This window comes from Cydia fagiglandana, chromosome 1 (assembly GCF_963556715.1).
Source record: "Cydia fagiglandana chromosome 1, ilCydFagi1.1, whole genome shotgun sequence".
NCBI classification, from domain to species: Eukaryota; Metazoa; Arthropoda; class Insecta; order Lepidoptera; family Tortricidae; genus Cydia; species Cydia fagiglandana.
This window is the reverse complement of record NC_085932.1, coordinates 27,272,772-27,289,408: the sequence shown is the minus strand read 5'-3', so window position 1 is coordinate 27,289,408 and position 16,637 is coordinate 27,272,772. Positions and strand designations below refer to the sequence as shown.

General features: G+C 40.2%; 1 protein-coding gene across 1 annotated transcript in view; it reads left to right on the top strand.

The window, feature by feature from the left end:
• The window catches only part of LOC134667178 (trithorax group protein osa), a 102,950-nt gene that overhangs the window by 35,210 nt on the left and 51,103 nt on the right, over window positions 1-16,637 (top strand). The window contains exon 4 of the mRNA XM_063524533.1: window positions 7,686-7,748. Coding sequence (XP_063380603.1) covers window positions 7,686-7,748 — 63 coding nt within the window. The remainder of the gene's footprint in view (window positions 1-7,685; window positions 7,749-16,637) is intronic.

Genomic DNA, 16,637 nt, shown 5'->3' with positions numbered 1-16,637 from the left:
TAAAGCTTTTTCCTATCGGCTTTTGCCGAATGCGCGTCGATATATCAGGGGAGACCCTAACTTAAATGCAACGTACGTCACTGTATTAGATGGAAGATACAGATTACAGAGTTACAAATCGGCTAGTAATAATCAATTATGATTTAAAGCAATACTGCCGTGCTAACAGTGGAAAAGTCATGCAATTGTTTACCTTGTTCTCTTTGAATAAGGTCTTTATTTAAATGATGATTTTCGTGCAAGTACTGCACATACAATAAGCAGGACAGAATACATATAATAAAAGAAAGAACACTAACAAAACTCTTGGGATGGACGTTTTCACTAGTTCAGTGTTACACATTTATGATTTGGCAGCTTTTTAAACTCGCGAGTTGGCAACACTGGTCATGTTTGCATTTCGTTTATCGCCCCGATATCGCGGCAAGGCGGCGTCGGCGTCGGCGGCGGAAATTTTCGATAATTTCGGCCGAGTCGACTGCTCCACTGAAATACGTTTGCGCGAGATAGCGGAGCGAACTGGCAAGATAAACGGCTTTTCTCCGATTCCGAATGCTCTGAAGTTGATTTCGTGGATGTTTATCTAGTTCCGGGTTTTACTACAGAATCATTTGATGTTTACTTTGCGTCCTTTACATCTTCATCTTTCTGTGACACGTTTACGAAACAAACTGTACATCTTGATACCTTATTTATTAATCAAATAAGGCTTCGCAGAATCATCATATTCACCACTATCACGAAAGATCTTATTTAGACATTCCCGAAAATTTAACAGTTCTATATTAAATATAACGTTTCGGTGCAAATTTCGTCTCGTCTACTAAAAAGACTTAGCGGAGTTTAATGAAAATTGTCTGCCATGGTTGCCTTAGAGAAAATATATTTCACTCACGAATTGAAATCTCCGAAGAAAAGCTTTAAAGTTGGCGAGGTGAAACTCGGGTTATGAACCTAACTGTTATTGCATTGGACGTAACCCTCGGCCCGTGGTTTTGTTTATTTGAGCCGTGGGCGTGGGCGGGGCGGTAATAAGTGGCCTTTGTCATAACTGTCTTATTTGTTTACTTTGTCCTAAATGAACTAACTTGCTGCTTTATGAAGCTCCTAGTGGCGAGGCGTCCGTAAAACTCGTTCCTGGTTGCATATTTTGAGACTCCGGAACGGAATGGAACACCTTAGCTATGAGTTAATTCAGAAAAATATATAGGGCCGTTGCTCAAATAGGCTTACCTTACGGTTTTTTTGATGAATGATGGCATACCATTGCAAGGGCGCATTATCTTTTAGGTACTAAGATACTTTTCTATGTGTTGCATGAATGGTTGTAAGCTTAATTAAAAATTCAGTAATTTCCCCTTATTTCAATAAACGTAGGCATGTCATACATGTTTTGCCGTGTCATACGAGTGCGTGACTGCATGTCATCAGAGCTACCTACTGCAGCGATCGAATAATTCATTGTGAAACGTGAGCGAAGGGTTTTTGGCACGCTCGGGTCCTCGGAGATTTACATATTCCTACTATACTCCCGAGTTGTATGGACCGCACGTGGCCGCCGGCCTGCTGCCAACGATAAGACATGCTCCTTAACTACATCTTCCTACATATTAAACGTATTCCATAACCATGCTCTTGCCATCTACTTAAATTTGAACTTTATGTACTAAGGTAGAAGGTTGCTTCCGATTTGTGTTTTCTAGAGTTGCCTGAATGATACGATATTAGCATGGTAATTAGTGTTACTAACGTAGATACAACTATCAAAGTGACATTACTGTTTATGGAAATGAGCAGGTTAATTGAATTCGCATTATATCAATAAGCGGTGACTGTTTGAGAATCTTTTATGCAAATATGTACCATGTATTTTTGCTGGGTATGAATAGAACATTTAAATGCACTTTTTGGTACTCGAATAAATATTTGTAAGTCCTTGACATAAAAGGAAAAAAATCTCTTCCAAGTAATGTAATACAAATATATGTAAGTAACGATTTATTTCCCCCTTTTTATCGAAAATTCCATTTAAACCTCGCAATTTATGCTTAAATGCTCGTCCATAATTCAGAGAGAAAATACTTTAACGTAGAAAAAAATTAAACGTCAGTTAGCTATCACATGATAGACGGAGCAGAACAGCAACCCTCGGGAGCGGGCGTCTTCTGTCGATTTAACTTTACGCTCCTCTCTAAACACTCCGTTAGGGTTACGGGAACTTCGCCTCCAATTTATGCTAACGTAACCGGAGCCGAGAGCGCCGATACCCGTCTATTCAAATCTTTATTACACCTGTCAGACAGCCGGCAGTTACCCTTGTTGCCGACCGACGGGCAAAATATGTAAGATAAAGTTCTGCAAGAGTCATTTACAATGTACCTAATGATAATACCATCGTTAGCTAAGCAAACAGTGAAGTGTAATCTGCCTAATTCCCATATCGATGTAATATACGTCTAAAAAAATAAATTGTTTCTCAGTAGGCTTCTAAAAAGTTCCAGCGAGCGACGCGCGGCTAATACTCCACGATGTCAGTAGAGAATTTCGAGAGTCAAGGGCCATTCCAGCATCGTGATCGCTAGAGTGTCCTACGCTCGAAATGAAACGTCGTATCTTATTTTATGATTAGCGGCTCGAAAGCGCTCAGTAATTTTGTTAGTTCCGCCTTTCTGGTGCTGGGGGCGAGTACGGCGAGTGGAGATCGATGCGCGTGTTGCGTGCGAGAGCAACGGGGACAGAACCAACCGGCGCTAGCGCGGTCCCTGTCGCGCGCACCGCCTACCAGGCAGCCATGTTTTGCTCGACCTGCGCTCGCCCGACCGCCATTGTAGCTAGTGATGTTCCCCGTAACTTCGACTCGATGTAACACGCTATTATACCAACTCTCGCCCAACTTACTCGGCCTGCACCAATAACTGCCGAATTGCTTTTCGCTCCTATAAATCTACGGAAGGGATCTAATAGAAATTGCTACGGTATTTTCTGTTTAAAATATGTATTTAATTCACGGCATGTTTTTCGAATGGTCCAAAACATCAAAAATGTTTGTTTTGGGATGAAATAAATCGATGAAAATACTCTTATATTATAAAATAGTTGTACTCTACCACTACCACTTAGGTAAATTAGATTAGATAAAACAAAGAAGACGCTGCGCCACATTTATATGAATGTGTATGCCAAATTGAATGTAAATTCACTTATGAATGCTCACAGCGACAGCAATCAACGAAGTTGAAGGTTCGACGTAACAATATAGAGAAGTTTGTGTGTCGATAAAATAATGTCGATATAAAAGGCTTGCGGTGCGGGTCCGGAATTAAAATGTCAGACGCGCGGCTCGGGCGAGCGAGGGGGCGAGTGGGGTCGCGGGGCGGGGCGGGCTGGCCGGCGTTATTAATAACCATAAGCCTGTAGACGCACGAACGTCCAGAGGGGCCAGCGCGGTAATGAGGAATCACTAATTATATTTTACTGGACTCCAGCATTAAACCAACATTAATTACGATGCAATGCTGTGTGGTTTATACTTGTAGATTTGTTTTTATATCCAATTGAAACATCAAACCGCTATTACAACCCTTATATGCTTCATATTGACTTTAGTTGCTAAAGCTTAGGTCTATAAAAATACAAAAGTGTCGTTTACTTAAGCCTTGCTATCTCCAAAGCTCGCAGAACACAACTGGGCCAGAATGACAAGTTATAATGGTCCGGCGGACCGCTTTAATATTCCCCCACCGTCGCTCGCGACAGCTCTGCGCGCTGCTAGCCCGCCAGTAAAAAACAGATAACACAGTATATTTTATTGTCAAGGAAATATATTGTCAAAGGCCGTGCGATTAATTGCTCGACTCTGAAGTGGGCTTCGGGGATTTTTGCCTTAAGGAATTTGACTGACATACTTTTACGATTTGGAGGTTCTTTAGATATTCAATGTTATGATATGAAGTTATGATTACCTATTGATATTACCTAAATCGATTGTTACTAAAAAAATTAATATGAAAAGATTGCTTTGTGAACGCTGACGTACATTTTTGTACCATTGTATTTTTGGTCGTATAATGTATTACTGAATCGCAATTAAAAAGGGATTGAGATAGCTGTCAATCCATATTGATTTTGACGTAAGTGTATGGAAATCTGTTATTTCTAATCCCTTTCTGATCGCGGCATGATAATAGTTGTCGATAATTAATTAGGTGTCGATGATATTCCGATTAATAAGTTTTGATTTCAATTTAGTTTGAATTTAATTTGCCTCAAAATTATGATTTTACATGTGAGCTAATGCGAAAACTCCATTCTTAAAGAATCAATTGTTTACTGTTCCAATATGCAACAAGTTATATTCATATAATAGATGGCATCCGGGGAATTTAATCCTCATGAAACATATTTCAACTCAAAAACATGATACAAAATATGTAGTTCTTGTGCTTCAGCCCGCTCTCATAAACACACAGCAAAATGTTACAGATTCTGCGAACTTTAGTGTGGCATATCGCCCTCGCTAGCAGGAAGCCTCTAAAGCGCTGACTGCGGCGCATTCTCGGGCACGCCTGTCGCTCCCAACGCTCGCATACTCGTTTACTCAAACAAACCAGTATACCACCACTCTCTGATCACACATCTTTGTTACGTAACCCGAGGTCACGTTACACTTGGCTCTCAACTCGCTCTCACTCGCGCAACCAACGAGAATACCCGGCCAGGGTTGCCGGAATGCACACTAACAAATGGGGCCGAGCCACCCCTGCAGAATAATCATATTCTAGCCAAGCAAAAGGGAACTAAAATTAATACGCCGTGCTTTATCTCACTTAGTTCCTTAAAATGTGTTGTGATTACAGTTTAATGCAGGACACGAATGCTCTAAGTTCTGCAAGGGCAGACAGGGTTTGTCGATCGTGCCAGCATTTTATTTTTTACTTTGTTCGCTCTGTATTATAAAATAAGCAGAATAGTTATCAGAGGAGGGTGCGTGCGAGCAAGAGTGCGCAAAAGAAGGAAGAAAAATAAAAAGGAAACATTCAAATGTAGCCAACCCTATTTGAAGTGACTCTCGGAACGGACGTCAAAGGTCTAGCCTGACGACGGCACGATTTAGTGCGGGCGGTTGCAGACTGTGCTCTTGTTTCCTACCGAGCGTAGGCGAGCTGAACACTGGCCAACCAGTGTAACGCGACCTCAAAATCTGTAATGGCTATGCATGAGGAGAGATCAACTAATACCGATTCGTTTTCTATTATAATAACATCCCAGTGCGAAGGCGGACTGCAGCCGAACCGTGCCGGCTCTAACCACAAACTCTCATTTACACTGCACCGGGCACAATCGAAGTACTCTTTCGGATTCACTACCGCCAGTTACTTCCATCCAAATCTAAATTCGGTATTCGAAGAGATACCGCAATCTCTGGACTGTTAGTCCTGGTACTTACTAAGCGCAGGCGAACTAGTATTTGTGTGACTTGAAAGCCGTAACAACTATGCATAATCGGAGATAACACTTATACTGGTTTGTCTGAGGTTAAAGCTCGTTAAGCTCCGCGAACGAAGGGTCTGGTCGTCGTAGTAATTTTGGCCCCCCCGGCTATTACACATGAGGAGCACGTTTGAAAGATTAGAACTTGTAACGCCGTCGATATCGTGCGACGCCGCTTGAAACGTCAGTTTCACGACAGACGCCCCAATATTAAAGCTATTCTACGAAAACATGCTCAATTTCTTGCTAACATCGCTCGACTAATCCGTTTCGGGCCTTGTAGGTTATGGCACAGATTATATAATAGTTCTTACGAACAGATACTTATCTCTCAAACAAAACGCAAATACCTACCGTTTTGATACCTACACAAAAATACAATGGAGTGACCTTCAGCGCGCCGCTCCCCGCACCGCGCGCACCGGCACAACGCTAGGGTTGCTGACGCTTAGAAATGATAAATAAATACCTACGTAAACAGCCGAGTGAAATAAAAGGAAAGCTAAATCTTAAATTATACCTAATATTCCAATTATGCGTTAGTGTTTGCGAAATAGTCTTTTTAAAAAGTCATATGTCCCTGCAGTAACCGCAGTGTTTACGCCGTTTTATAAGCCGCGCAATAATCCCAGCAAGAATTAGTTTTAAAACTTCGTTTAATTTAAAACCAGATAGAGATAAATGTTATACTATAAAGAAAAATAATAGAAACCCCATCAATACAGGTAACTAATTATAAGTTAACCAGAGCAAAAATGAGTAGGCACTTTCCGGTGTAAAGTTAACTACTGTCGTTAAAATAAACATTTACTTCAACCTATTCCAAATAGATAGATATCTAAAACTATACATTTGTCATACATAAAAAACACTACATGTTAAATTTTTTTTTTTTAATTAAAGAAATTCAATAGTAGGTAGGCACCTACTACGTAGCTTGTATTGTAACTATCGTAAAAATTGACAGTGCGGCGCGCGGTGACGTGCGTACGTGAGCGCGTGTGGCAACCAACTGGCTTGCCTATCTACCGTGAACGGGAGCCGACTCGTAGGTATTAATCCTTGCTCGCGCGGAGAGTTCCATAGGCCTGGTTATGGCGGAATAGTTACTAAGATAAGCGCTTTAAAGAATATGAACTGTCAAAAAGAAAAGTGACCGCCTCGTTCAGCAAGTTTGATCACTTCAAACTCAATACTTCTGAACGTAGTTTTAAGCTTTTTAATAAGTTGCATTATTCATATGAAAACCAAAAATTGCAATTCAAAAAAACAAATTACTAGACAATAATCAGACGTACATTTACTAGTTCTATCATTAGTTAATGTCGACACATTTAAAACATCCATTCATTAAGGCTAAAGGAAAAGCTATGATCAAGTTTGACTTGCCACACAGACGAGGATAATGAGGGTTGCCTGTGGACGACAAAGTAAATTGTCGACAAAATAACTACGTTTCGCTTTGGCGCATTCGAGACTCATTTCTTTCTTCCCTCCGATGTAAGCACGAACTTGTTTTTGTTATTCAATGTAACGGGAGAAATTGAGTTTCGACTTAGCTCGGCTGTCGTTTAAACGCTTAACATGAATCGAAACGATTGGACACTTAAAACGTCGACAGTTTTACTTTTATGGCGAGACAGTTTTTGCGTTGGTTTTAAAACGGCTATTGCTAAGTAACGGCGACGTTATTTTACAAAAATGTTTATGTTCAATTCAATCGCAAACATCTTTTATCTTCCTGCAATGTAGCTCGAGAACGTAAAGTTATTCCTAGTAGCTTAGTGCATCTCCTATAGTATTCTCCGCGTCCGTTCCAAGAATTCTCGGGTCGAGAAAGATTTTAAAATATCTCTCATAAAGGCAGATGGAAGTGGAAAGGAATAGTTTCGTAGAAGCCCGCCGCCGTTTTCAATTAGTCGCTTAACTGAGTTGCCGACTACAATCTCTTGAGATTGTATGCCTGACACTGGTCTTACATTTATTTGACATGGCATTTTGTCACTTTTAATATGTTTCACTGAGCATTCAAATTTGGTACCCTCAGATATGACAAATTAAATGGTAGTACAAGTACAAATAACAAGTAATAATGAGTATGTTCTAAATAGTAAATGATTGATTACTTATAAAATATTGTTGTCTAAATATAATGAATTTATTTTGTTATGTTTATTATTTATGTTTTTTCACAGGGTTACCCACCACCGCCGAGGCCTCCTCAGCCGTCCACACCAAACGCACACGATCCTGATTCGGTAAGTAATTTATTAATACTATTTTTACTTGTAGGAGCTTCATTAATAACCTGTCAAGTCACCGAGAGTAATCTTTATATTACGGAGGTATTTTTAAAACCTGTTTCATGAGGAAAGTCAATGAAGTGAACGAACAGCAAACAAATCAATTATCTTCTAGCAAATTACTGCTAAGCTTTTTTTTATTTTCATGTTCGTGTTGTTAGTAACTAATCGCGTTGTTAAAAACCGTCTTCAGCCATCCGTTAGCGTTTGAATTTATCTGCACAGCGTTGTATAAGACTTCTCCGCAATCAATCAACGACGACATGCAGCCGATGAGTCACGGAACCGCTTATTAAAAAGCTATCAGGCGCGTGCTAATATCGAATAAAATGCCTTCTGCGTAAACACAAAGTCACTTGCAGTGATAGTGTAGGCTGTGTAGGTAGTCGAGAACTGCCTTGACTTTAACTGATTAAACATCTTTTCTATCCCATTGGAATGCAAATAACGAAGCAATTCTGTATTGAATTAGCAGCGTTGGACAAGAGTGATGTACGCTAATGGCTGAGTAACGTACCGGCTAGAGTCACGTACGCAAACAATCAAGTAAAGCGCTATACTTAGTGCACCACGTACGTAGTTAATGCTGAAGTAGTCTTCTCGTGGCGTTTAGTGCCAGTAACATTCCGCTAACAATGTTGCCTCTTTATTATTTTACACGTCGTTTTAAAATATAAAAGCACCTACATTAATAAGATGAATTTTCAGCGGAATATGATAAAGATGCCGCATTAACTGATTAATGAGATCATTACAAGCGCAATATTCGTGGTAGTGGTCGGTAATTACCACCACCTCGCCGTCTCACACGTGCGGGAGCCGTACTCCAAACGGAACGGTTATGAATAAAAATAATCGTAAACGCCGCGTCTTCATTAGCGCACAGCACATGTGGGCCTGTGAATATGAGCGGAGCCGGGCCGGGCTCTATTTGCGGACTGACACTCCATATTCCGAGTTAGCAAGCGGACTCGCTTCACAATAAGCTTGTTTGCTAAATTGTGCTTCGCTACGCTCCGTTTAAAACGAAAACCTTGCGCCGTAAATAATATTATTTACATACGTCGCTTTTGTTTTTATTCGTGAAATTAAAGCAATTTCCTTATCGTACCTGGAGGAAATCTAAAGCACCTTTGCGCGTACCAACACGAATGAAAGTTAGATTAAGTAAGGAGGAGCGGAGTGGTTTTGTTGATCGGGTGTCTATTTGTGCTGCAGCTATTCATTTGGCCATTTCATTTGGAGCGGATCAAAGTGATGGCTGTGTCGGACGGGTGATGGGAGAGTTCATTTAGCCGGCGGGCGCGCCCCTGGTGCCGGCCGCTTGCGTGCATTGCGTTGCGACCCGTGCGATAAAAGTATTGCCGGCGACAGTGACATATTCGTTAAGGGTTGTCACACGCCCTAATGGACAGCTAGATGTCAGGTCAGACATTATCAGAATGCATGGTCGGCATCACGGTTAATGCAAACTATGTATTTGCAACTAGAATTTTTAGTGTTTTACATTTGTTTTTGACTGGCTTTAAAACTCGAAAACAAAAGTATCTAAACGGTGTCGACATATCTAGAATATCTAACACAACTTTCTAGTACTTGAATATTGCACCCGTTTCTAAAATCTTAGTACCTAATTAACTAATTATATAATGTCGACATTGTACAGTTGCCAAACAGATATAAAATCTTTTCAGCAACAGCTGACCTAATCTCCCTTTTTCCTCTTTAGTCTTTTTGTCAGTATCTTTCAACCCTACAACCCGTGTGCTTGTACGCGAGCCTGTTTGATGTTGATTGATACCGTTAGGCGGGCGGCATTGTCTCGGGCCCGGGGGCCCCAAATGAGTGGAATTATTAAACCCGGCCCGTACGATGTGACGCTTTTTGTAATGACTGTCCCGAGTCCCCTCGCTATCTATTGTAGCGCGCAACAACAGATCCTGTCCTGTCCGTATTTTTTATTTCGCTCTTTGATTATTTCAAGTGCGATTTTTAGATACGATATTAGGATTTTTATGACCCTATTTTGTATTTGATTAGCGTCTTGTTTTGCTAAGGGGTGGGCTAAATATTCATTGTCATATTATCGAAGTATGTATGTACATACTTATATAAGTTTTTGGCAAAAATTTCATTTTTGGTACAAGCTTTTATCGCTGACTGTACCTACCTACTTTTCTTACGACAGACAACTAATACTCATCGAGACAATTCTAAAAACCCCTAACACAATTAGGTTGCGTTGTTTCATCACATAGTTCCTATGGCCACTTCCTGTCTCCATCATCAGATCAGTTCGAAAGTACCATATTATTGTATTGTCATCAGAACTACATACAGCGGCCAATTTTCATGACGCTACGATCCTTAGAAGATGGTTAAATTAGTTACCTTAGATTCCATTACATAGTTAGTTACATACAGGTCGACGTTCCTATGACCACTTCCTGTCTCCATCATCAGATCAGTTCGATAGTACCATATTATTGTATTGTCATCAGAACTACATACAGCTGCCAATTTTCATGACGCTATGATCCTTGGAAGATGGTTAAATTAGTTACCTTAGATTCCATTACATAGTTAGTTACATACAGGTCGACCTAATAAAAGCTTGTTAAAAATCAAAGAATCTGCACAGCGAAATATACATATTTCTTAGAAAATTATTTTAGAAATAAAGTATTATTCTTTAGACAAATTTGATATTTATTTTGCGCACAATACATATATTCAACAAAAGCTAAGAAAATTATTCATCGCCTCTGCCGCCGTTCGCAAGGAAAGCGAAGGGTTCTAATGCAACTCCAGGCTCTCTGAATGACGGGTCTAATGTGCCGGCTCAAGAGGAATAGGCGCCGAGGGGAGTGCTTTGTACAAATGTCCTTATACAATATCATTCATAATCGCGTGCATTACCGCGTCGCGCCCGAATGGGAAACAATATACTACGATTATACAATGCCTTAACGTTGGAGTTAACAATGCAGTTTGCGTTGGGATTACCGTATAACCAGTCATATGTTCAGGTAGAATGTGGTATTGCGCTGCCAACGAATCTCATATTTGTTTCTCAGTTTTGAAATGAGGTTATTGAGTATTATTATACAGTAATGACAATAAGCTGTAAAATAACAAAATGGGAGCACAATTTTATTTACCGTTTAAAAGCATAATACCCAACTCCTAGCGTCTTGCACGAGCATAATAATGCTCTGCTGGAAACGTTACTTATATAAGAACGTATAAAAGTAATGCGTAATATTCAAATGTAAAAAGCGAGAGGCAGGCAGGGCAGCCCGGTGCACGCTCATAACAAACGAGATTGAGTGGGGCGGGACGCAAATGAATGACGGCACCAGCGAACGTAATCAGAGGGCCTACCGCGAACCACGTTCCACGTGTTGCCTCTCTGTTGCACTTGTATATTCGTACGTAAGTGTGGCAGGGAGGCAACACATCAAACGTGGATCGCGGTAGGCCCTCAGGCGACGCTATGATCAGGCGAGCGTGGCTCCACGGCCGACATTTCCAACAAAATAACACTTTGCCCATTGACATGATAAAACAAAATGTAAACCACTCGTGATCCCTCCTCGTGATTTTTGTATAGCCCTTAACCTCCGAAACGCGGCATCGACAATTTGCGCCGCAAACAAAATATCTTTATCGAGTGAGCCATCGCAGCCGGCTGGCGGGTCCTCGGGCCGCCCAACTTTCTGATGGAGACCTCCATCCCTGTCTGCTAAATTGCTAAGGGTTGACACGAGACACGTCCTTATCTCTGGATTATTGTTACGTAAAAATATTACTACAAAGTCTTATAATTTTCAATATAGACGTAGTGTCTTGAGAATGTTTTACAGTTATCAAATAGTTTATCCATACTTCAGTCAAACAAGAGCCACGTGTTTTATCATAAATCATATTTTTGTAGGAAAATGTTAAGTACGTAAGCCCAGCACGAATTCTTCAATCCTTAGAATTTTACCCCTATGTTATTTACTGTTTGTTTTATACCTTAATTTAAAACTAGCAGCCAAAACTGATGGTACCAATAAAAAGCGATGACACTTCGCGAATTTTCGCGAGCCTTCCTCCGTTCGCGACCGCCCCAAACACAAATTTCATTTGGGAAACATGAGCTCTTCCTCCAAAATTGCGAATAGTCAAGCTCGCGAGTTCCGTTTTTAATTGAATAAGCTGGGGGTGCTATATAAACCGGGCCGGGCGCGCCCCGGGCCAAAGTCGCGTAAGCAGCCTACGCAGCCTGTTTGTTTTTGATCTGAAATTTGTGCCTGTTTTGTACGCTCGCGGTGTTGTCATTGCTAGTTATACCTTTTGACGTTTTTCATTTATTTGTAAAGGGCCCTGACCCTTCCCATTTAATGAAACGGAAAAAACTGAAAGTTGAGTTCTTTTTTTTACCAGGCCACTCATGTCCATGTATGTACAATTGGATAAGGACATATTGTTTGGAAAATTAATCTTTTGTTTATTTAAACCGAATTTATAACTTATTTCAACCGAAATTAATTTCGGTAATGAAACTTATTTAAAACCTCATTTATCTGTTAAACATGCGGATTATTCGTTCCTATTCAATTTTCAAAACGTTTGGTGTTCAATTAGTGTTTTGTGATCACGCAGCGAATACATATTTATTTATTCATAATTGAGATGGGACTGAACGTTGTAAATAACATTAAAAATCCAATACTCCTACCTATCTGACTCGATCAACATGAACTATTAATTAAACATGTTCAGAGCCACATTATTATGTATCGGTCGGGTCGGCAAAATGTCCACTTTTATATTGATGCAATATTGCAGTTGGTCCAGATGGACGGAGTGGCCGCGTTTGGCCGAATGTAATTATTGCGGTGAGATTTCGATAATGCGCCGCGAGCCGGCGCTCGGACAAAATGCGCTCGAAAACGTGCTGCGTTTTAATAATTTATGCGGTTCACAAAACAGATAAAGCATTTTCATGTTTTTCATTTATTGTAATGTAACATCGGCGTGGTATTGATTAAATTACATGCTGTCGTTTATCCACCCATTAACAAAAATACAAATATCTACATATATGAAATGGTTTCATCCCGGTGCACTCAGCGATCGCCTCTAACTCTCACCTAAGTTTTGTACCGTAAATAACTATTTTACGTACGCTATTCAGGTATGCGCATACGGCTTTCCTATGCAAAGAGGCAACGGTCCGTTAGGCAGTAGGGTGCACAATAAAAAGATTTACCCCAATTACTGCGCCGTAGCTGTGCCGGCGCCGGGCACTTTAATCGCGCCGTAAAAACGATACAGCCGGTAACGAGGCCGTAAACCGGACCGGACCGTACGATACGGCTCTGATACGCAACCGAACCTTCTCAACTTCTGCGAGGCTATATTTCTTCTCGGATTCTATGTCATAAGTTACGACCAGAGTTTGGAATTAATGCTTCTGTAGAGCAAAAATTCGTGCGCGCTATTTTTGTGAAAAATAAGTAGGTATTTTCTGTGGATAGTAAAGTTTTTTGCAGTTTATTCTGTATGTCCCGCAAGAAAGTAGTTGGTTGATTAATTTAAACACTATCCTTGTTCCTTACGGACTGAGTGTCTTTTAAATGCTAGTAGTCACTTATAGAATTTTGTCTACTTTTTATACACGTTGAATATCATAACGCTTGATCAGGTGTTTGTCTGTCTGTATAGATAATAGATATAGGTACAGCTGCATAGGTAGCACAAACTTTATCATATTTAGAATAACAAATCCATTAATAACAACTGATCTTGCATAAAATCCTAGCCTATTTAAAAATCCAAATCGCAAAAAATAGAGAGAAAGCAAAATAGACGGTTGCAAAATGTTTCGCAGTCGGGTAGTTAGTTAGTCTGTTTCTCCTACGTGAGCCCCGCGCCGCGTGCCGCCCGCCGCATTTACTTTTAACTGCATCAGACATCGCTGTAATTTCCACCCAACGATATTAACATACTTCTCATTGCAAGCACTATAAATTTAAGCCCAATTGTGACTTTTACTACCGCCCTAATTAATTCTTTTTAGGGTTTTTATTTTCATTTCACATTAAGCGAAATCCGGGCGTGCTATAAATACTTCACGGCAGTCTTAAAATTCACGATCACGGGCACGATGTGTCTGATATAGAGTTACGAGTTCCTTATCTGGTCACAATATGTCACAATTTCTTGACCCCCTCCCTCCCCCTAAACGTGTGATGTAATTAATGGATGACCCCTAGTAGAGAACTAATAAATTTTTCTTTCCTTGAATTTAATGCTCGATGTGACTCGTACACCGCAACCTACGTGTAAGATGGAAAGTGAAATAAAAGCTTGTAAGAATGAGTTTTCCGAGTAGCGGAAGCAGTTATAAAGTTGACCCAAAAATTTTTTATTAAGCTATGAGCTTCATCACATATGTTCCTTGAGTAATTCTAAGCATTTCAAGCCTGGGAGCCAATAAGAAATGTGTGTCTACTCGGATTTGTAATGGATTCAAACTTTCAACCCCTTTTTAACCCTGTTAGGGGATGAATTTTACAAAACGCTGAAATTACTTTTCCTGTCTTTTAATAATATCCCCAAATACAAAGATTCAAGTCCCGCGTTCGAAAATTTTTTTGATATCCATACAAACTTACAACTCCTTTTTCACCACCTTAGGGGATGAATTTTCAAAAACGCTGAAATTAGTTTTCTTGTATTTTAATAATATATCGTTTTACGAAGTTTCAAATTCCTAGCTTAAAATAAAACTTGAACCCCATACAAACTTTCATCCCCTTTTTAACCCCCTTAGGGGTTGAATTTCTCAAAATCGCTTCTTATCTCTTGTACACTTTATAAATGTAATCTAGTGTGCAAATTTCAACTTTCTATCTTTTGTAGTTTCGGCTCCGCGTAGCAAAAATCTCCAACCAAATTTTTCACCTTTTTACGTTTTTCTTGTAAAATTACTATGAAATTGAAAAAACAAATATCAGCAATGAATTCTACGTCTTTGGTTTATACGAAAATGATACCAAACTTGCCCTAGTACCCACCAGGATCAGAGTAGATTTTTTTTAAAGATGACGGATGGCGGCCGTCTTTGTATCCCACCCTCCCCCCCACTTCAGGCTAGAAATGCTTAGAATTACTCAAATATCAGATGTGATGAAGCTCATAGCTTAATAAAAAATTTTTGGGTCATGTATGGCAGCGTTACATAACTGACTCCAGTAGAGACGATGCCACCACAACAAACATACCACAAAATTTAATGCCGTATGTTTAGTCGCAGGGACGTAGTATTGGGAGCAGAGGAACAATGGGATTAGGTAACAGTCGGTGCGCCGGGTCGCGAAACGTCACCAACGAGCCGGTGATTGATGGTCGCGACATCGTTGCGTCACGCCACTTGGGGTCGCGGGGTCAATGCCGTCATGAGCGATTACCTATAACTAGTCCTTTAGGCCGATCTTTATGTTGACCTTCGTACGTCATACATTTGAGTAGCTCGGCGGGCGACGGTTGAATTATACGAGTATCCAACAGCCAGACGAGCCCCCACGTGGCACGTGGAAATCGGGTATTGTAGCCTACACGGGTGTCACATGTGCGTTGCTTACTTTGATTCTGTGTTAACAAACTCCCTAGATTTCAACATCAGTACTAGGCTACTATAGCTCAGGTGATTTTACCACGAGTAACAAAATGCTACATACAGATTAAGTACTTAATAGTGGTATTATTTTGCTACGGTCTTAATCTTAATTAAAGTGACGCATGGAGTTTCATTTGTAAACAATACCAAATTTCACCGCTGCTGCCGCTCTGCTGGTAGGTACAAAAGATACGATACGATGCGTATCGTATCTTAGTACGTTACTTTAGTAAGTTTAGTAAGTCAGTACGGTAACAACTGTTTACAGTTTATGAAAATTGATAAACAAGGTGGGGTGGTCCTGGGTTACGTTACGACCGCCCGGAACGGTGGGCTTGCGACCCCGTAGGGCCCTGCCGTAAACGACACGGCCGTTTTACGACGACTCGACATCCGTACTCGACTGAAATAATAACGACCCACTCTTTCTCAATAAAGTTTGTTTGGGTACTTCCTAGTGACGAATTTAGAAAGGATGGCAGACAATTTTTTGTTGCAACAAGACTACAGTAGAAGTGGTAGTTTACTTTTTTTTATCGAACTGTATTAAAATTAAAATCGATAGTCCCACAGCGGCGCGCCGCCATGTAAAGCATATTTCAAGTAGGTACAATATTACTGGAATCAGTTATGTATCGCTGCCATACATGACCCAAAAATTTTTTATTAAGCTATGAGCTTCATCACATCTGATATTTGAGTAATTCTAAGCATTTCTAGCCTGGGAGGCAAAAAGAAGCGTGCGTCTAGTCGGGGAGGGTGCGGGTGGGGTACAATGCAAGTGTCCTGACTGACTGACTGATTAATCAACGCAGAGCCGAAACTACAAAAGACAGAAAGTTGAAATTTGCACTCTAGATTACATTTATAAATTGTACAAGAGATAAGAAGCAATTTTGAGAAACTCAACCCCTAAGGGGGTTAAAAAGGAGATGAAAGTTTGTATGGGGTTCAAGTTTTATTTTAAGATAGGAATTTGAAACTTAGTAAAAAGATATATTATTAAAATACAAGAAAACTAATTTCAGCGTTTTTGAAAATTCATCCCTTAAGGTGATGAAAAAGGGGTCGAAAGTTTGTATGGATATCAAAAAAAATTTCGAACGCGGGACTTGAATCTATGTATTTGGGGATATTATTAAAAGACAGGAAAAGTAATTTCAGCGTTTTGT